General features: G+C 43.7%; 1 protein-coding gene across 7 annotated transcripts in view; it reads right to left on the reverse strand.

Moving 5' to 3' along the window:
- Positions 1-21,690, reverse strand: part of NAV3 (neuron navigator 3) — a 971,329-nt gene that overhangs the window by 134,715 nt on the left and 814,924 nt on the right. For all 7 annotated transcript variants that reach the window (XM_029597136.1, XM_029597134.1, XM_029597135.1 and 4 more), the window contains one exon: positions 2,212-2,350. In XM_029597136.1, coding sequence (XP_029452996.1) covers positions 2,212-2,350 — 139 coding nt within the window. The remainder of the gene's footprint in view (positions 1-2,211; positions 2,351-21,690) is intronic.

Below are 21,690 nucleotides of genomic sequence, written 5' to 3' on the forward strand. Positions count from 1 at the left end.
TAGCCTGTGTGTGTGTGTCTATGTGGGAGTGGGAACCTGTGTGTATGTGAGAGAAGCATGGAAGAGTGGGAACCTGTGTGTGAGTGAGAGCATGGAAGAGTGGGATCCTATGTGAGAGAAAACATGTGTGTATGAGAGAACGTGACAGACAGTCTGTGTGTATGAAGGAGGAAGGAAAGAAGGCAGGATAAAAGAGACTTTGGAAAAGGAAAAGACAGACAAGGAGGAAAAACAGACTGGGACCAACTGATTAGAAAAATAAGATCAGACAACAAAGATAAAAAAAAATGATTTTGTCTTTCAGCGATTGGAAAATATCACCTTTGGAATGTGCATTTCTTATATATCTGCTTTTTCTTCAGTATTCCAGAGTTCAGACAGTCTGGTTTCTCAAGCTTTCCATTTCATTTTTATTTGCATGTTTGTGTTTTGCTGTCTTTGAGGTGACATCAGAATTTGAATTTTTTTTTTTTTGCATGTCCTAGTTCTATTCTGCACCTGTTGAAAATCTTTTTATGATGTTTATTATGATTATTGCTGTTTTATTGTAGTTTTATGCATTTTTAGAAAGAGGATTCAGAAAAGAATATATTGATATTTGTTTTATTACTTGGTTGTATCGGATGTTTCTGAAATGTTCTTTGTTTATTTTTTATATGATATTATGTATTTATAAACTGCAATAAATATAAAATAAGTTAATATAAATAAAGCATTTTAATGTTGGTAAGTGCTTAAAGTAATAGAATTAAAATATTTTAAAATGTCACTCGTGCATGATGGCTGTTGCAAACTACTCAGAAATCCAATGTAGGGTGCATGCTAAGACATTATTTATCGATAAGAATACAATTAGTAGGACCTAGATCTATATGTCTACTGCCCACCCATGTTAACCTTGGGCCCCCCCAAAAAAATTCAATTCTGGGTACGCCACTGGGCTGAAAAAGAACAGAGAGAGGCTGGGGCTGCCGCCAGAGCTCAGGCCGGAGGTGGCTGAAGAACAGAGAGAGGCAGCTTGCTTGTGTGTGGCAGCTTGCTTATGTGTATGTACTTGGGTGAGAGGCAGCTTGTGCGTATGTGCACGTGTGTGAGGCAGCTTGTGTGAGTGTGTGTGTGTGAGAGAGACTGCAAGCCTGATGAGGGGTAAGAGAGCATGTGTGAGGGTGCATTTCTGTAGGTGCTAGAGAGAGGGGGGCGGGGAGGGCGCCATCTCATCCTTCACTTCAGCCAGTAGATTGCCTTGAGCTGCCCAGAGAGGTGATGTGAAATTTAAAAAAAGGGAACGCCTGCTCTCAAAATTAAGTAAAAAAATTGTTCTTGGAAATTACTGGATTGATATTTTTACGTGCAAGTAAAAAAACACTAGATGAGGAAATGTTCATTTGTATGGACCTATGATTATATTGAAGAAACTCCACAAGAAGTCTGTAACGGTGGCGTTCAGTGGATGAAGGTCCTTCCTCTTTTATACAAGAGTCTGAGGGGTGTGATAATTTGGATACATTTTGAATTACACTGGGAAAAGTAGTTTAATAGACAAATGTGTTGCACAAATTACATACTTGTTTACCAGGGGGAAAAAAACTATTTCTGTTGCGTGCAAAACCTCAGCTGGCATCAGAGTAGTAGTGAACAGTCCAGTCTACATGAGATCTCCCTCACCAGCTCTCAGCTAACAAAGGGAATGTGGGTCACTAGGACAAGAGAAGTCGGAGGTAGGCAACTGACTAAAATAAATCTTACTTATAAACATAAAATATTGGTGACAAAATGGATACCTTAATTACTTCCTACAAAATACGAATGAGTAGGTGTATATTGCTAACCACAGCTACCGTTGCTAATTCCCAGAGCCTGAGCTCTACTCTGTTTAGCTTTTGGATGTGTGAAAGAGAATTTACAAGCTACCACCCACAAGGATTTTCTGCAGATTTTAATGAACTAAGCACGGGGATATTTGGAATCCCACTTCACCCCCTCCAGGTTTTGATTGGCCTTAATCTTCATGTAATAAAATAGATTATTGGTAACAAAGACTCCATCACACGGTGATTCCAGCAAAATATCCTTCTCTACTGTTAACAACAAATTCTAAGCAAGCAATGAAGGAAAGGTTGTTTGGAATAGATTGTATTTCACTTGTTTAAAGATTCTTTTCCCTGAAAATCTACTTATAAAGATATTTTAAAACACTAAGGTGGTACTCACCTGACTATGAGTGTTCTTTCTTGGGGAGGAAGTGATGTTGGAATAAGAGCTAACAGATGATCCGGTGTTGAGGTCATCTGTGCTCAGGTTATCAAGAGTATCACTAAGGCCACTGCTAACAGAGCTACTATCATCCCAGCTGCAGAGAGAGAACATTTAGAATAGATTTAATCAGCACACTATTAATGCCATGGAGGACACCAATTAGAGGAACAAAGCCTTCAGAAGAACATCAACAAGGTATTCCAACATGTTAGCTTCTGCTGCTGGAATCCCTATTATGAAAATGCTCTGATTATAAAGCCATTTCTGTCTTGTCTCGGGAGAGCTATAATAGCAGAAACCTGCTTCACCATTAGCACATAGTTCTGTTTCACCAGGATGATGTGAAAATAGAAAAATCAAAGAAATCAATGTAATGAAGCTCCCAGTTCAGGTTAATATGATGATTTGTATAACAGATTATGGTACTGCGTTTCAGAGACGTTCCATGCATTATTCAGTTATTACTGAGATCCTAATACTTGAATACTAAAAAAACCTGGCCACCTTAACTATATATAAACCACCTCTGGTTTGGCACGTCTCAACTCATTAAAATGAATGTTTTTATGCCTCGGCGAAACAACACTCAGCTAAAGTGACAGGGAAACCCATTAAGGTTCATTTCTGCTGTGAAGTAAAGCATTACTAATGACTCAGGAAGCTCCAAGGCTTCCTAGTCCACATATAAAGGAAATGCTTCCTCAGCTTTTCTAAACCAGTAATCCACTGCCTACCCTTCTAATTCTTCTTGTATAAACCCTCACTCAGAATTCCAATGGTCATTGTAAGATACGATCAAAGCAACATTCTCTGACAACGCCGCTATCACAAGTGGTTGATCGGATTGCTAGATTACTTGAAGCCTTGATGATTGGTGCTACTGCTCACTAGTTTCAAACTGATGCAACGCCATCCATTTCTGTGTAGATTACTTAAAAAAAAAAGTTAGGAAAATAGGGAAGTGATTTTCAGTTATGTTAAAGCACTCACCTTAAAGTATTTGACATAACAAATAGGCATAATCAGGCAAGTTAACGTAAAGCATTCTGTGGTCATTTTGAACCTGTATCAAGGATGAATGTTATCCGGTTATAGCACATCTCACTAGGGTAAAGTCCAGGACTATGGCTGGCCTTCACACAAAGGTTGAACCTGATCACCTTCCTTTAACGAAAGTTGTCATGCCTCTGCATGGACGGACAGATTGAAGTACTCACAAGTGATTTTCAGATGTTGAAAATACTACAATAAAGATTAGAAATGTCTATACTACTGTATATAAGGATTTTCTGCAAAACCTCTGTCCAAACTGCTCGTTATTTTACAAATACCAGACAACTTTGTTAGCATTTTCATCCAAAGAATATCAAATGCATCAGTCAAAAACAGCTTATGCTCTAGTGAAAAAGTTAATAACTTTTTCTGTCTCCAATTAGTTAAGTTGCATTCCAACGAGGAAATGCTATATAACCTCTGAATTAGGGAGAAGGAGCAGTTTGGCAACTCTGAACATGAATTTAAGGCTCGCCTCTATCATTAATTCCTATGACCTTAAGCAAGTTGCTTTGAGGGCAATTTTGAGGAAGCAGCTTCATGGCAAGATATATAAATAATTTTGTACCCACATAACCTGTACCAACATTTCCAAAGCTTTGAAAATTTGCTACAGGTTGCGCGGATACAGAATTACCCTTGTATCTTGCAACTGCTACAGCTGCAGACAGGCTACTAACTGGAAAATGCACACTTCTATATGCATGTATTTACCTTCCACCATCCCTTCCCGTCCCCAGTAACGCCTCCTCCTGGCTAAATGCACACGCACTGTGGAATCGAGCACATACTCTTAAGCTGGTCAGAGGGGATAACTTTCAGACAAGCCAATTTACTAGGGGAAATACCAATCTACCTGCGTAAATAGCTTTGAAAATTGTCCTCCCTATTAACAGCAGGAAACCTTAAAAAGACATTAGATGTTCAGGAGTTTGCTATTATCGTTTGTAAAGATGCATAGGAGTGAGAAATGGGAAGTATTTAGCACCAAACGACAATTCACAGCAAAACTATACACGGCTGCATATTTATTTATTTATTTATTTATTTATTTATATAATTTATATACCGGAGGTTCCTGTATAATATACATATCACCCCGGTTTACAAGGAACAGTAACTATCGCTACATTTAGCGGTTTACATAGAACAGAATTAGGAAAAAAGTTTTTACATTGAACAAATGAAGTAAGCAAGTTTTTCCATTGAACAAACGAAGTGAACAAGTTTTACATATAACAAAAACTAATCAAAGTAAGCAAATAGTGTATAATATTAGACCGTTAATAAACATGCAGTTAAATAAATCAATAAATAACATGGCATGTGGGAGTGAAAATAAATAAATCAATAAATAACATGGCATGTGGGAGTGAAGATACTTTTCTTCCTGTTCATTGGCTCTAGGGGAAAGCTTGTTTGAACAACCAAGTCTTAAGTTTCTTTTTAAATGTAGTGTGGCATGGTTCTAGACGCAGGTCTGGAATTTTTATTTTATTTTATTTTTATTTTTTTATTTTATTTTATTTTTTATTTTTATTTTATGTTTGAAGCAGGGATTCTACAGTACAAAGATGATCTTGACGATTTAAGAAACCCAAAGCGTCAACGTCCAGGAAGAAGGTTTCAACATCATATTTCCTCATTTTGACTATTTGTATAGGATAATAGGGATCACGGTAGATTGACAGCAAATGAATGATTCTTCCTGTAGTTTTGTGATTTTAGCTTCATTTACCAAGTCAGCTTTCCAGCTATACGTTTTCTTTCTTCAAATGTGCTTCCCCATTCCTCTTTCCAGGTCTCCATTATTCATTGCTATTTACATTCCCTAATACCAGTCTTTAGGAATCAAAAGCCACTCATTTTAATCCAAATATGAGGTGAATGAAAGTAATCGGCCTTTAACTGTACACGAGTGAAATAGAATTATTATAAATAAACCTTTTTTTTATTTTCATAGATTTTATTTTTATTATTTTTAATGGTAATTAGATTCTGAATATTCATGAAAGATGCACAAACGGACAGTAGTTAGGGCTGGAGCCTTGAAGAGTAGCGCTACTGCTCACAAGTTGCAGATTTCTGCTAATTTGAGCCCTCTGCATTCCTATGACCACATGTCCGATTGGCATGCACACTTTTCTCATACTTTGTGATGGATCCTGCATTACCATTATGCAAAATGAGAATGGTTTCAGCATGCTGATCTGTGGTTGATCGATTCTAAGGGCACAACTTTTAAATTGCCTGCATTTATCAAAGACCTTGAATATATACATCACCCATTAATACTCTTCCTAATGTGCTTTCAACAAAATCGCATCTGAATAAAGAGATAAACATAATTTTAAATAAAGTAGAAACCATCCTTCAACATCAGGAAATTAAATGGATGAATATATCAGGTTAAGACTCACAACTCTTTAATTGCATATATCACATCACATCACTGATTAGTGCAAAAATCCCAATATTTTTGGAAAGACAATAATTAGGGCAATATACCCTAGTTAACAAATAAGGTCTGGAATGGGCATGTAGAAAAATGCTGGCAGACAGCAAGCACAAGGCCCATCCATGCACTCATTCCTCTTTCTTATTACAAATCTGCAGACCCTACTTCAATTCTGACTTTACTATTATTTCCCTGCAGCTAAGGATGTCCTGTGCTTGTCCCATGCTTTCTTGGATTTTGTTCTAGTTTTTAGCTTCCTTCACTTCCATTTTCAGGCTCATACAAATGGCTCTTTTGCTGTGATGGGGCACAGTAATAAAGGAATGGATATGAGCAACCGGTGTGCCCTCCTACTAGCTCTGTAAAGGGAGCTGCTCCTTTAGCCCAATAGTAGAGTCCCTGCTTAGGAGCCAAGTGGATGCAGATTCTAATTCTGAAATCCCCAGTTGGGAAATGGGCTGTGGTAATAAGGTGTACACCTTGAGAAGGCAACTTTTGAAGAAGTCTGCATGGCCCCATATACATGTGTATAACATGTACATGTGTATAACCTGTGTATAACCTGCACATGTGTATAACCTGCACATATCTGGTCCTCCAACATAGGTGCATATGTTTCAGCATGTGCGAATATCAGCAATGCATTGAAAGAGCATACTTTTTCAACCTATTTAATAAATGTGTGTGCATATCTTACAGAGTAAAAAAAAAATTTTTTTTGCATAAAACCATGGAAGCAGAAATATTTTAAAATATGTGCGTGTATTTGAAATCACCAGTTTGCCGATATCGCCACCAGTTCACCCAGTCTGACTCTAGTTCATTGAGATCCTCCTAGTATGTCACCCTGAGCTCCCCCAAGTTCACTCAGACCTCCCACCCAACAATAGCAGATAACAGACGAGTCTGATATCAGTTGCACTAGATAATTTGTAGGTGCAAAATTGCATGAATAAGTTGCCTAATATATTTGTATAAATCTCTTATAAAATAGCACTTATGCGCATGCTTCTGGCCCCGACCAATTGTTTGCACAGGTAAATGTGTGCCAAACCGAAAATAGCTTGTATGCGAGTACATACTAGTTATATGCTAATTTTACACAAATAAGTCCTTTGAAAAGTAACTCATGAAGCAGAGTCCTTGTACCTACATTGGTCCTGAAATTGGCCCTATTAAAAAGATGTTACAGTTCTTGGACTTTCAAAATCTCACAAGTCCATTTCTTGGGTCACAGAAGTGCAAGGTTTTATATTTAGCAAATGATGTGGGGCAGGAACTCCTACATTAGGAGATTCATTTGCAGTTCTACCTGAAGAAGGGACCCACCTGATGTTGAAAGCTCATAAACTACCCCATATTTTTTGTTGGCCCAGTTAAGTGAATCAAAACTCAAAGATCCCGCCACACGATGCAGAAATGCGTCGAGTCTTCCCCTTCCCTTCAGTGTCATATCAGGACCCCTTCTTCTAGCACTTCTCTGCCACTGAAATTCAAGGGACACTCCTGCATCTCTTGTATCAAAGTGAGCTTTATACAAACAGGTTGATACAAGAGGAGAAGGTATATCCATTTTTTTTTCTAGACAGGATGTGGGCTGTTCTCGGTGACTCTGAATGGTAGTATTGATGTAGGGGCTGTTTGGGACAGAGGGAAGTGCTGAAAAGATGGGTCATTATGGTTGTCTAGTTAGACAATACGTTGTTACGGCTGTTTTTGATATTGACATTGTATGTCGTTTCTGCATTTACTGGCTCAATAAAGACAAATTTAAAAATAAAACAAAACAAACTTTCAGGAGCACAGTAAAAGATTTCCCTGTACAACTTGCCTTCAGGATGAATTATTCTGAACTGAACAACCACTTGGAAAAACAATCTTATCATCAGCAAGCAAGCATTTATTTTTACCATTTTTAACAGACATCTGAAATGTGCACATTTATCACTGTGTGTGTGATCAATGAGCTGATTCCCAGTGGCACGGAGGCTGGTATAGAATGCACATATTTCTGCAGATTTAAAAAAAAAAGAAATTTAGAAACTATTTCACACAAAAAAGGAGGAGGAGGAGGAAGAGAGGAAAGAAAAGGGAAACAAACAGGTCTATGCCCATTACACTACATTCACAGTGTTAAAGGGATTAAGAGAAATCTCCAGGAGAGATGGCAGCGATCCCTTGATTCCAGGAGGATCTCAAGAACAGATTTACAGAAATAGCCTGAAGATGCTAAACTCCCCAAACTATCTGCTCTGAGCGAGTGGGGATCTGCAGTTTAATGAGCGGGGAGTAGCAGGAGGACTCCATGAACATGTCCCGAGAAACATTGAGAAATTCCATCGCATATCCTTTTCGTATCACTTCTAGGACCCACTGATCTGATGTGATTTCAACCCACCTCTGATAAAAGAGAGAGAGAGAGAGAGAAGCATCTTCCTTTCTCCTGTTCCCGGAGGTGGGTCGGCAAAACTTCACTGGGAGGTTCCACTACCCTCGCCTGTGCCTCTTCTGGGTTATCAGGGATGAAAGGACTGAGACCTACCAAAGGGTCAAGTCCTCTGAAAGGTCACTCCTTTATATGGCCAAAAAAGCTTGGATCCTTTAAAAAAAAAACAAAAAAACAACCCAAAAAAAAACCTCTCCTGTCAAGAGAGCGCTGCGTCTACTTCTTACCTTCCGGCAAACAAGGAACCAGAAATTCAACCATTTACTGGCTAGTTTCCCCAACTCGCTACCAAACAAAGGAGAGTCGTAAAAGGGTAAGTTGTTGAGATTAACTTTGGAGGTCGCATCGGCCGACCAATTTCTCAACCATAACTGACGCCTGGCCGCTAATATCAAAGCTAACCCTCTGGCTGACGTGCAGACCACATCACATCCCGCATCTGCCATGAAGGCAGCAGCTGGTTCCATAACTGCCCTGGAATTACCCCTGAGTCATCGACCTCCTGGAAGAGAAACAAACAAGAGTGAGCCACCAAAGAATCACAAGAAGCAATCTCAAGGTCATTGCTATAGCTTCAAATGCTTACTTAAGGATAGTCTCAATCTTTTAATCATGAGCATCCTTCAAAGCCACTCCTCCTTCCACGGGAATAGAAGTTCGCTTGCAGACTGCACTCACAAGTGCATCTACATACAATAACATAGTAACATAGTAATGATGGCAGAAAAGACCAAAATGGTCCATCCAGTCTGCCCAGCAAGCTTCCCAAGGTAGTACTGCTGCTCCATGCAGGTTACCCCCTCGTTTTTGTTAAGGGTAGTAACTGCCGCTCCATGCAGGTTACCCCCATGCTTTTTTATTCATTCCCATCCTCTAGCCTTTAGGGATCCACAGTGTTTATCCCATGCCCCTTTGAAATCCTTCACAGTTTTAGTCTTCACAACTTCCTCCGGAAGGGCATTCCAGGCATCCACCACCCTCTCCGTGAAGAAATATTTCCTGACATTGGTACTTTTAAAATTCACCTTTAAGAGTATTCATGCTTTATATTTACTTATTTTTATATAAGGCCCATCATAATACCAGCTCAAGGCTTCCGTTAGTTAAGCAGATTTCTTGCTGGATAGATATCATCAATGGTCCATTTTTTATATTTTCATCAAATGCATGTAAAAACAGTTACTTCCCTTTGTAGAACCTTATTATGGTGCCGTCTCCCACCAATTCTTTTGCTGTTATTTTTTTCTTATCCAATTTATTTATGGCAGGATAACATGCATGTTGCATTTTTACAGAAATGTTTTCTGTATAATTTTTAACTTTTATTTTTGCACATTTCTCCTGTCAAACGGGGGAATGTAGGGAACCAGAGCACAATGACATGGATACCCATCTACAATCTCTTTTCTTCCCATCAGAATATAAGGACACCTTGCAGAAAACCCTGTGCAGCCAGCCTAGAAGCCACCCAACCTGGACCACAGTGCATGCTCATCTTCTGAAAAGCAGTAACCAGGCACCCCGACATCCTGGGTTCTATCCTGCCCCCACCTAGCCGGGCCATCCACCCTGCAATTAGACACAGACACAAGAAGAGCCTGAGTCAACGCTGGGATACAAATTGGGCACAGCCGTTTATTAGTTGAACCTAACAGGGGAATCTAAACTTGGTGCCGACCCCCCCCCACGCCTTAGCAGAATCTGAAAGGGGAGTATGAAGGGGGTTTGCTCTCGCAGCGAGTCCCCACCAGGGCCCATCGCAGATGTGCAAGACTGTTGAAAATCGTCAAGACCCACTCCCCCTGCCCAACGCGCGTCCACAACAGCCAATTGCCAAGAAACAGCCCCTAGGCCACTCTCAATTTCAGCAGCATCTCCCTGCTCATATGCGGCATTCATCATTACATTAATCTTCAGGACTCTGTCACCACCACCATCAGGATCCCATCATGTGTGGACCATGAAAATCCTCGGCCCCAGAGCCCCTGCGCTACACCTGTGAAAACCCTCTACAAAGCTTGCAGAAACTGATCATTTCCCTCTGCAAACCCTCTGCAAAGCTTGCAGAAACTGATCGTTTCCTATGTCAGATAAATGCACTTCATCTGGAGTGTACAATTCTGCACAGAGTACAGCTACCCACACATGCCTCAGGTGACCACCACCATGGTGCTGTACAGCCTTAGCTATCTGCCTGTTGAATTTAGTGAGGTATCTCCCCCACTATCCCAAGCCCAACAGTTTCCACCAGGGTATGATTTCTTACCAGAATATCCTGGAAGATGGCCATGCTGCGAAGATGCTGCTCAAGCCATCCCTGATTGTGTTCAGCAGTGATAAACTGGCGCTGCTCCCCAGGTCGTTCCCACCGAGGTGTATGATGACAAAGTCGGGCAGTGCGCGATGAGTTCTCTCTGACTGCAGCATGGGCCAGAGCTTGTGCCAACGCATGCCCCTCTGGCCCAGCCATTCGATAGGCCAGCCTTGTTTGGTTATCCTCAGGTTGAGGCCGAATTTCCCTCTTGTAGTCCCTCCTATGCGCGTGGTTGATGAATGAGTGGCCCACAATCCACGCAGAACGACGATGGATGGCAGTTGCAAGTGAAATGAAACTTAAGTCTCGGGGCGTGCCCGGGCTGCCGCAAGCACAGGGGAGCTGTCCTCATGCCTGATGTATGATGCAAATGCCCTGGACCTCCATCAGTCCATCTGTTGTATGGCCGCCTGTGGCAGGCTGGCAGTCACTGCGCTGGATGTGGAAAGAGTGAGTGCCGATTCACTCTGGAGCCCCACTTTTTACAATGCTTTCTTGAAGACTGTGGAGAAATGATATCTGCTTAGGGGGGATTTGTTGTGATGCAGTAAGAAAAGGCCATTCACCCTTGGGTGCAAAGCCAAGTATGACATCACGGCCGCCACCAGACATGTTAATAGACCCTTGACTGCTGCGAGTAATGACTTGATGACTTGACTGTGCCTCCTTGATCAGTCTTTGACTGCCTCCAAGTCAAGTGTAGTGTGCTGTTCGAGAAGCTGACATCCTCCTGCAGCAGGCCACGCGTCTGAGATGCTTTCCGCGATTGTGCAGTGAATTCGCTGACAAGCATGGCACTGTATGCGAGTGTAAAAGTGGCTTGAAAGAGTGCAGTCTCAAACTCATTCAACTCTGCTGAGGGCATGATGCTCCACAGCAACATCAGCAGGTCATGGGTTAACAGCCTCTGAGTGTCGTGTCGAGGCACGGATTCTCTTCCCCAGCCCAGCATCACTCTTTAGACTGCAAAGTACTGCTTTGCTCATCCCGTTTCCAGCTTTGCAAAAAATGCCCAGGTGACCAGGTGCGAGCGAATCATGTTCCTGGTTACCTCGCGCTGCTTGGCATGCACAATATAGCTAATAGTAGGTCCTCGGGAACCTGGTGACCAGACCAACCGCTCGTGGTGAAGACTGCCTTCACTCTGTTGTAGTTGCATATATAGGTGAGCCAGGTGGATGGAGTGAGTGATCTTTGCAGCATCTCATATGCCGTCCTGTTCCGAAGGCCCATAGCTGCACTGGAACCTCTCTGCCAATCAGCTCTGCTTGTGGCGCCAGCTTCCTGAACAGGGACCACTTGCAATGAGAGAGAGAGAATCAGCAATCTCATTGTGCATATCATGAATATGCTTCACCTGCGCTACAATGTTCATTCGCAAACAGCACAACACAAACTCCCTCAGCAGCTCTGACACCAGGAGGCACTTGGAGGTCTGCTTGTTTATTGACTGTACACTGTTGCGTTGTTGCACCATAAAACTACCTGTTGGCAACTGAGGACATCACCTCAGATGTGCAGGGCAACCACAATGGGGAATAGCTCAAGAAATGTGATATTCCTGGTTAAGTCAGTTGCTGCCCAATGTTCTGGCCACTGCGCTACACACCAGGTGCCTTTGAAGTTCATACTGAAGCTGGTGCCTTCTGATGCGTCAGAGTACAGTTGCAGGTCGTTGCTGCTAATTGGCCTGGGAAGCAACGCTGAGACACCATTGAAGTCTTTGAGGAATTTAGACCATAAAGTTAGGTCTTCTGTGATTGCCTTGCCTACACACAGATGGTGGTGGTTCCACACTAGGCCCACCTGGATCGTATTACGCAGCGCAGAAAGATCCTGCCCATGGGAATCACTCGTACTGCGAAGGCCAAACTACCTAAGAGGGACCTCATGTGCCTCAATGTGACTTTCTTACTTCGCATGATGACTGCCACCATGTCGGCCAGCCTTGCCAGCTTGTCGCTGGGAGCTGGACTCCATCTAGGTGGAATCAAACTCGATCCCCAAGAATGTAAGGACCATCACCAGGCCTAGCTACTTGTCTGCTGCCAATGGGATACCAAATTTCCGAGCCGAACTGTGAAACATGTCGAACAGTCGGATGTGCACCCTTTTCTTATGAACAGGAAATCATCAAGGTAATGGACTAGAGACACTAGCCCAGCGGCTTCAGCAGTAGCCCAGTGAAGGAAGGTGTTGAACGTTCCGAAGTAGGTACAAGAAATCAAGCAACCCATTGGCAGACATTTGTCATAGTAGATGCCCCCTTCGAAGATAAAGCCAAGCAGCGGGAAGCTGCTTGGGTGAACAGGGAGCAGCTGGAACACGGACTTGATATCCACCTTTGCCATCAGTGTGCCCTGTCTGCATGACTGCAGCAACTCTAATGATGTGTCAAAGGATGAATACTGTACTAAGCAGAACTCTGAGGGGATATGGTCATTTACGGAATCCCCGTCGGATGTGAAAGATTGTGAATCAACCTGTACTTTCCTGGCTCTTTCTTTGGTATGACTACCAGGGGAGACAGGACAAGATGATCCAACAGGGACTTGGCAAATGGACCAGCTATCTGCCACAGCTGAACCTCCTTCTCGAGTTTATCCCTGACGACATGGACCAAATTGCACGTCAACAGGGCATTAATGACCCTGACTGTCTGCAGCCGACCAGCGTGGGGGGTAGGGAAACTTTCTTGGAAACTGCTCAGCAGAGTATTTGCCCCGAACTTGACTGGGTAGTGCGCTAACCATGGGAGCATGGACTGCCACTTAACGGGGGTAGGGGGATAGTTGGAAACCTCCCTTTACTTATCTTTGCACGGGCATTTGGTTCCCTTGCAGACATGCTTGTACCTGCAGCCAGCGCTGGAACAGGCTCCCCGGTTAAATCTCCAGCAGATGTCAATAGGGATTTGCAAGCACTTGGAATGTGTACCCTGCACCTGATCACTGCGAAAGGGCCGCACTCCTGGTTTGGCGTCAAAAGCGCATGCAGCCATTTTCAAAAGCCACACACTGACATCCTTGGTGGGCTTGCTGGCCATTCTTTCCCAAAAAGCTTCATCGTAGTTCAGCCACACGAACCTGCTGTGCTACTTGTAAGTGCCCAGGATGGTATTGAGATATGTGACACAGTGAAGGGTTCTGCACACACAATCATGGAAACCATTCTGGTGAATGTCCGCACCCAGTTCACAATTTCCCTCTGCGCAGGCTTGGCTGACTCCAACTCCTTCTTTCATTCCCACTTGGTCTGTCCCCGCGTCCTATGACCCTCTAGCAATTGGAATAGATCAATATAATGCCTGTGCCTTATGCAATGCCTAAGAATTTTTGGCACCGATTCCCACAGTTCTTGTTCCCCATTGGGAAGTTCCACAGGCTGCGCAAACTCGTCATAGCCTGCCACCAAGGAAGAACGTGAAGATGATGAGGAAGAAGTGGCATGTGCTGGGAGACCCAGAGCTTAGGGAAGATGTCGACTGCTTTTGCCTCACCCACTTCTGTCTGTCTTTTCGCCTGTACTCACTGTGCGAAGCCATATCTGTACTCGATGAAGCAAACTTACCTAGCTCCTCGGTTGGCTGCGGCACTGTATCGTGGGTACCTGCTGGGGGTTCGGTGTCTGAAGTCTGCCCTCCACAGTGCTGCCATGGGATCTGGCTCAGCGCCCAGATGAAGAGCAGTGGTATTGATTGTGCTTCTCCTCGCCGGGCAATGGGTGTGGGCTCAGTGGAAGCATCACAGGGCCCGGCCCGCCCCCCCCCCCCCACGCTCCCTATATCCCTGCCTACGCTTGCTGCAACCAGGACAGCATTGGCTGTACTCTCCTGACTCTCCACTGCTATCGTGGAATGGTGAATAATCCCAGTAAGAGTGGAGGGGGGGATCTATATGCGTAGGAGGGGTAGTTGGGCCATCTTTCCTGCATGGATCTGGATCTGTCCCTCCAATACTGCGTAGGGGTACCCAGATCCCTTAAAGGGTAGAAATACTTGGGGGGACTTCAACAGCTTCTTCGCCAAGGAGTGGGACCTCTGTGAAAACACTCTGCGGCAACCAGGACGGGGACATGTAGTGCAGCTCCTCCTGAGGACCGCGCCCTCTTAGAGGGCAAAGCTCACAAGAGGATGCCAAAGCATGCGCCTCACGGCCCGTCGCGTTTTATGCACCGGCTGTGGATGACAGTGCAGAAGAGGGGGAGGTGCGACCAATTCGGGGGACAGGCCCACTGCTCTTTGGTCTCCTCAGCTCCAGGCCGTGGCAACTCGGGGTTGAGCACACCGAGATCACTATTAGCACACGCTTGCACTCTTCTTCCATGGCCTTTTCCATGCGTGGAACTGCCTGGGTTCCGCTTGCCAATCCGCAGTCGATCCTTCTTTGCACCACCTCTCCCAGACCTTATTGCGCCTGCCGTCACTCCCTGAGGCGGCCCGGAAGCCCTATCTCCTCCCCGTCGGCTTCTGGCTCCCCTCTGGTCAGAAACGCCAGTGGGCGGGAGGGCCATGGAAAGGGGATCAGCAGGTCCCGATCCAATGGTCACCTCAATGGCAGAGGTGTTCTATAGCCTATGCAACGCACTGTGCTGGGCCTGCCAAGGATTTGGACCTCATGGACATCGGTGACAAACGCTGGCAGCACCTCTAACTCAGAATGCCGGATTTCGCCGAATTACTAGCCCCTAGATAGTAGCAGAAATTTTTTTTTGGAAGCATGTAAAAGGTAGGACCACACGGAATCGAGAAAGGGGCAAAGCGCAGGGTTGGGGCACGATTCGGCGCTGGCACACTATGACTGCTGACCTGGTGGTCCAGGAGATTGGTGTTTTCTCTTTTTTTTTGTTCCCCAATTCCTTTACCTGAATTTGCCCCTTTTCTTTGTGAAACTCACCCGGGTCTCCTAGGCCCCCTCGAGGCCACTAGAGGTCTTCTGGGACCATCTGGGACCCACTGGGATCAGAACAGGCTTGAAGCAGCCTTAAAGTTGTGAAATCGTGCAACTAAATCGTGCCACACCAAGCTGGGCAAGAGAAGAGGAGGCCAGATGAGAGGGAGCTGGCAGGTTTTAAATCTCCTGCTGGCCCCTACCGCTTGGCCAACGTCAGCATGTCGCTCCACCAGCCAATCGAGTGGCCCGGCATCGGGTCACGTTCTTATGACATCACAGAGGGTTGGCCTGGCGTCGGTGCAATGACATCAGCATCGCCCCCCACAAAGCCTGGGGGTCTGGTGCTGCAAGTTTGCCCGAAGTATGCGGCTGGTGACATTGCCAGCTGCACTGGAGAGGAAGGAGAGGGAGGGGAAGGAGAGCGGAACTCCTCCCACAAGTCCGGAGTAAGCTGGCTCAGCGCAGCCCCCAGGGATGCGGGTACCCAGTTACTTGCGGTGCCTGCACATCCGTGTTGGGGACGCCTTCCGTAATCACAAAAAAATTCTGTGAGGTAGGAACCAATGTCAGTTTTGGGTAATGCCATGTTTTACTGTTTGATGCTGAAGGAAAAACAAAAGCAAACTACTTGATTATTGTAAGCCAGAAGCCACACAATGACTTGCTTAATATCCAAGGTGTAGATAGGAGCACTACTGCACGCAATTAATCACAGCAACCAACAGGAACGGGCGGATTTTAAAAGCCCTGCTCGCGTAAATCCACCCGGATTTATGCGAGCAGGGCCTTGCGCGCCTATTTTCCATAGGCCGCCGGCGCGCGCAGAACCCCGGGACGCGCGTAGGTCCCGAGGTTTTTGGAAGGGGGCGTGTCGGGGGCGGGACCCAATGACGCGGCGTTTCAGGGGCGGGGGCGGCGTTTCAGGGGCGGGACCGGGGGCGTGGTTTCGGCCCGGGGCGTTTCGGGGGCATGACCACGCCCTCCGGAACCGCCCCCGGGTCGAGTCTTGGCACGCCAGCAGCCCGCTGGCGTGCATGGATTTACGTCTCCCTCTGGGAGGCTTAAATCCGTGGATAAAGGTAGGGGGGGTTTAGATAGGGCCGGGGGGTGGGTTAGGTAGGGGAAGGGCAAAAGAAAGTTCCCTCCGAGGCCGCTCCGATTTCGGAGCGGCCTCGGAGGGAACGGAGACAGGCTGCGTGGCTTGGCGCGCGCCGGCTGCCCAAAATCGGCAGCCTTGCGCGCGCCGATCCAGGATTTTAGAAGATACGTGCGTATCTTATAAAATCCAGCGTACTTTTGTTTGCGCCTGCTGCGCAAACAAAAGTACGCGATCGCGCTGTTTTTAAAAATCTACCCCGAAATGTGCAGAATAAATTCAATGTCCACACAAACTTCTTTGTGGTATAATTTTTTCATTTCAAACGGCAACTCCACAGTGACGCCACCGTCCGAATTGCACTAAGAATAACTAAAAATTCTCTGCCTGTCCCTCCCGATGCAGCCTCGCGGTGAAACACGGGACCATGTCAGGGGACCCCCCCTTTGCATCTTTAAATGCTGTAATTTACACACTGTGGAGTTGCCGTTTGAAATGAAAAAATTATACCACAAAGAAGTTTGTGTGGGCATTGAATTTATTCTGCACATTTCCTGTTGGTCGCTGTGATTAATATCCAAGGTGGCATACATTCAAACATGTCGTACTTACATATTTTCTGCCTAGATCATTCCTTTTCCTGTGGAGGCATTTTAACTTTTATCTCTTGGTATATGCTCAGAGATTGTAATATCCAACACCCAACAAAGTACTTGGAAAAGAATTTAGAATAAAAAGTGCATTTTTTTACTAGAATAGTGTGTGAGAGCAGTAAAACATAGTTATTTTTGACAGATTTCCTGAAACATAAAATGACTTGATAATAGGTTTCAGGATCGCCAAGCTTCACATCACTAGCATCAGAATACTGACATAAGGTAATCCAGTAGTTCTCAGCTCATTTCTTGGGACCCAACAACAGGTCCCCACAAGCGGATTGTGATAAATTGCAGGATGACCTTGCTAGACTGGAAGATTGGGCTTCCAAATGGCAGATGAAATTTAACGTGGACAAGTGCAAGGTGATGCATATTGGGAAAAAATATCCCATGCTGTAGTTACACTGTTAGGTTCTATCTTAGGAGTTACCACCCAGGAAAAAGATCTTGGCGTCACAGTGGATAATACTTTGAAATTGTTGGTTCAGTGTGCTGCGGCAGTGAATAAAGCAAACAGAATGTTAGGAATTATTAAGAAGGGAATGGCAAATAAAATGGTGGATGTCATAATGCCTCCATATTGTTCCATGGTGAGACTATACCTTGAATACTGTGTGCAATTCGGTCTGTCACATCTCAAAAAAAGATATAGCTGCACTGGAGAAAGTGCAGAGAAGGGTGACCAAAATGATAAGAGGCATGGAACGGCTGCCCTATGAGGAAAGGCTAGGGAAGTTAGGGCTGTTCAATTTGGAGAAGAGACGACAGAGGGGGGATATGATAGAGATCTACAAAATCATGAAAGGACTTGAACAAGTTTTGTATGTTGTTTATTTACTCTCTCAGATAACAGAAGAACTAGGGGGCACTCCATGAAGTTAGCAAGTAGCTCATTTAAAACAAATCAAAGAAAATTCTTTTTCACTCAGCGCATAGTTAAGCTCTGGAATTCATTGCCAGAAGATGTGGTTATAGCAGTTAGTGTAAATGGGTTTTTGTTTAAGTTCCTAGAGGATAAATCCATAAACTGCTATTAATTAATAAGCAATAGTAGCTTGAGATTTATTTGATGTTTGGGTACTTGCTAGGTACTTGTGACTTGCATTGGCTACTATTGGAAACAGAATACTGGGCTTGATGGACCCTTGGTCTGACCCAGTTTGGCATATCTTATGTTCAGAACACCCATAATGAAAATGCATGAGGTATATTTGTATGTACGTTGATATTCAAAAGACATGAATTAAAATTGGCTTTTGAACATAAATCTTTCCCTTTAAAAATATCCCCCCTTTAGATATAAAAGGGGGTGAGGATAGAGACAAGGTTAGGCTAACATATTTAGCCAGATAGAACCATACTGAGAGCTAACCATCTCAATTTAAGCAGACAAGTCAATGCACACAAATACCAGATCTAAAGCTACCCAGGTACAGTTACTAGAGAACTTTAGCCAAATATTCAGCAGAAAACGTATCTGGATATGTGCGTAACTTTACCTGGATAACTTACCCACCCTCCGACCTTCTGAATACGGACCTCAGAAACAAAGCATATGATGCCACAAGACCCATCCAGTCTGCCATTTTCTTGCCTGTTGCTATATCACAGGCATTTCTGATTTTACCCTCACATCCTGCAACTAAGGAATCTCTAAGTTTCTTAAATTCTTATGGAGCCAGGGTCACTCGCCTATTTTGGCTACCATTAAAACTGGTTCTGTTATGGATCTCCAAACACTGCTTTACTGAAAATGACATGAATTTGCAGTCACGTGCACAGTAGTATAGTTAATGCATCATCAGACCTGGCAGGCACACGATTTTTAACTTGTATTTGTCAGCTGGCCCACACTCTTCAAACTTTCTGAGCTGCGTAAATAGCAAAACATGTGGACCTATACAAGGTGGTTCAAGGGGAGTTCAGCTCTGTCCAACAGTTTGCTCCTGTGCACATCTGAATTTCTCAGAGCTGAGGCCAGGGCGCATATGGGTGATGGAGATCTCGAAAAGAGAAGACAGAGATGGCAAGAAAGCAACCTATTGCCCCTTCCCCTGGGCTTTGGCCAAGGCTCTGACTTTCTTCTCTGCACAGCGCGTCTTGAGCTGATTCAATGCTCAGCTGCATTGTTATGACTACACCTGTATGGGACACTGGCACAGGAATGCTCAATATTCTATGTTGTTAGCTAATACATTTACCCTCTTCTGGAGACAAGTGAAAGTAAGCTATTTTCCACGTGAATACCTTCCCAAAAAAACAAAACATAGTTTTCCTTTCATTTCACTTAATGTTTATATACTGCACACACCAAACTTAAAAAGCAGGTCAAGGCGGTTTACAGCAAGGAAAACCATACCAGCAGATTAAAACATTAAAATTCATCCAATCCCACTTCATTAATAAAATACACATACCCTTTACATCACCTCTCATTTCTCCCCCTACGTTCCCTTACTGTTGCCTCTTTGTTTCTTTCCACATGGTTCCTTTCGCATAAAAAAAAAGCCATGTTTTCACCTTTTTCCCTAATAACAGATAAGACCTCCTCTAACCTGACCTCCTTAGGTGTGGAATTCCGAAGTTCTGCCCCCATCACAGAGAAAGCTTTGAACGCTGTGATTGAACATGGCATGGGCATTGATTAAGTGCCAATCAGAGAACGGAATTTGGGTGCAGTTACGTTAATTACTGAGTGTGATTTCATGCCACACATTAGTGGTGTTCTCTAGTATCGCTACTGGAAAGCAGTCATATATCTCTCTCCAGGGGGGTTTGGTTTCCATTTATCTCTCTTTGTGTTGACAAGCCAGATGAAAATAAGCAAATCTAGAAGAGATAACTTACACATATTAAAGGAACAGTTGTTAAATGTTATGCAGCCAAGCATTCAGGTACTGGAAGTTTGGTGTTTTGCAGTTGTTGGATTATTGCTTATTGTTTTAAGCAGTTTTTTTTTTATCGCTCTTAAAATTCTATTTGCCCCTTTTCTGAAAATATAATTAATTTGATTGATCATAAATTGTTAATTCGCTATGCAGTACCTTGCTTTGGAGTTTAATTCGATGAGACAAATAAAAAATACATAAAATAAATTGTATGAACCCCCATTATACACGCTACAACTCATATCTAGTAACCAAATTTTGCAATGTGTTATTAGGTCCAGCAACAATGAATAGAAATTCAGAAAAAAGTTGAGCACATAACTAGTTTTAACTCTATCATCTCATCACAATCCATATACCGGTACATCTATCAGAGTGACTCCATCCATTATTTTAAGGAATTCACAATAGTTTTTAAAGTCTATCTCCTTATTTCAAGGGAAAGAAAAAGAAAAGCAAAATGCTGTTTTATTTAAAGTCATACATATTTAATTCCTCTCTAGTTCGCACTGGCCAAGTCCTGCTCATGGAGAGTTTAAGTAAACACCCATTAAATCCATTAAAACATTCATACTATGGGTTTTTTTTGCTCACAATTCAGAAAGCAACTACATGGACTTGTCATTCAAAATGGCACAACACATAAAAACCAATGACTATTATATTTTAAGCCACAATCCATGCCAGGTGGTGTATGAAGGATGGAGCTGAACTCGACCGGGAGCTGTAAATTGTGCTACAGCTATTTCATCCTCAGACCTAAATGAAAACACAGGGCATTAAAGTCATACATCCCCTGTCTTCACTTTGCAAGTATAATGCATTTGCCCGTCAGAAACAGGCATGAAAACCAGTGAAGTCTGAAGTCTGCATTACTTTGGGGTCAGCGATGGAAAACGGTGTCATGTATTTTTCAAACCAGATTTATCCGGCAATTCCGCTCAGCCGTCTGCTGCACGCTGTTCGACAAAGTGAACATAAAATGTATGAAAATGCATTTTTTTCACTAGAATTATTATTTTTTTTTAATACTTATATACCGTATTTTAAAAATTCATAGAAGACCGTAGAACCAAACAGGTCATAAGCCAGTTGTAAATTCCACCTCCTCCCCAAAAATTAAAAGAACTGGCCAATTGGCAGTTCCAATCCAGTTCTAGTTATCTAGCTGTAGTTGTTCATTTAAAACCAAAACACAGTTTTCGCTAAGCAGGGATGGCAATGGCAGCTCCGCAGAGCTTGCTGTGAGCAGCACAAGTACATTCTCTCGCACTGAGGGGAGGGGAACAATCAAAACACTTGTATGCAGATAAATGCATGTTTACTAGCATAATATGTGCTGAATGCCTATCCCTAGGCTGTAAGCTTCAAAAAGACACTGACAACTTTACAAACAGTAATCAGCGAATCTGCACTGAAGAATCAACACCTTCTTCCACTGACAGCATCCCCCCTCTCCACATACACTCCCTCGCTCCCTCTAACACAAGGAAATTTATTTTGCTATGGCCAGCAGAAAACAAACTGGATTAATAACTTCATTTGCCTATGAACAGCTCATAGAATTCCAGATGCTACATTTGTAAGAACATCATGACGTAAAGGCACCAAAACAGAAGGATGACTCC

The sequence above is a fragment of the Rhinatrema bivittatum genome, chromosome 4 (genome assembly GCF_901001135.1).
Source record: "Rhinatrema bivittatum chromosome 4, aRhiBiv1.1, whole genome shotgun sequence".
Classification (NCBI taxonomy): Eukaryota; Metazoa; Chordata; class Amphibia; order Gymnophiona; family Rhinatrematidae; genus Rhinatrema; species Rhinatrema bivittatum.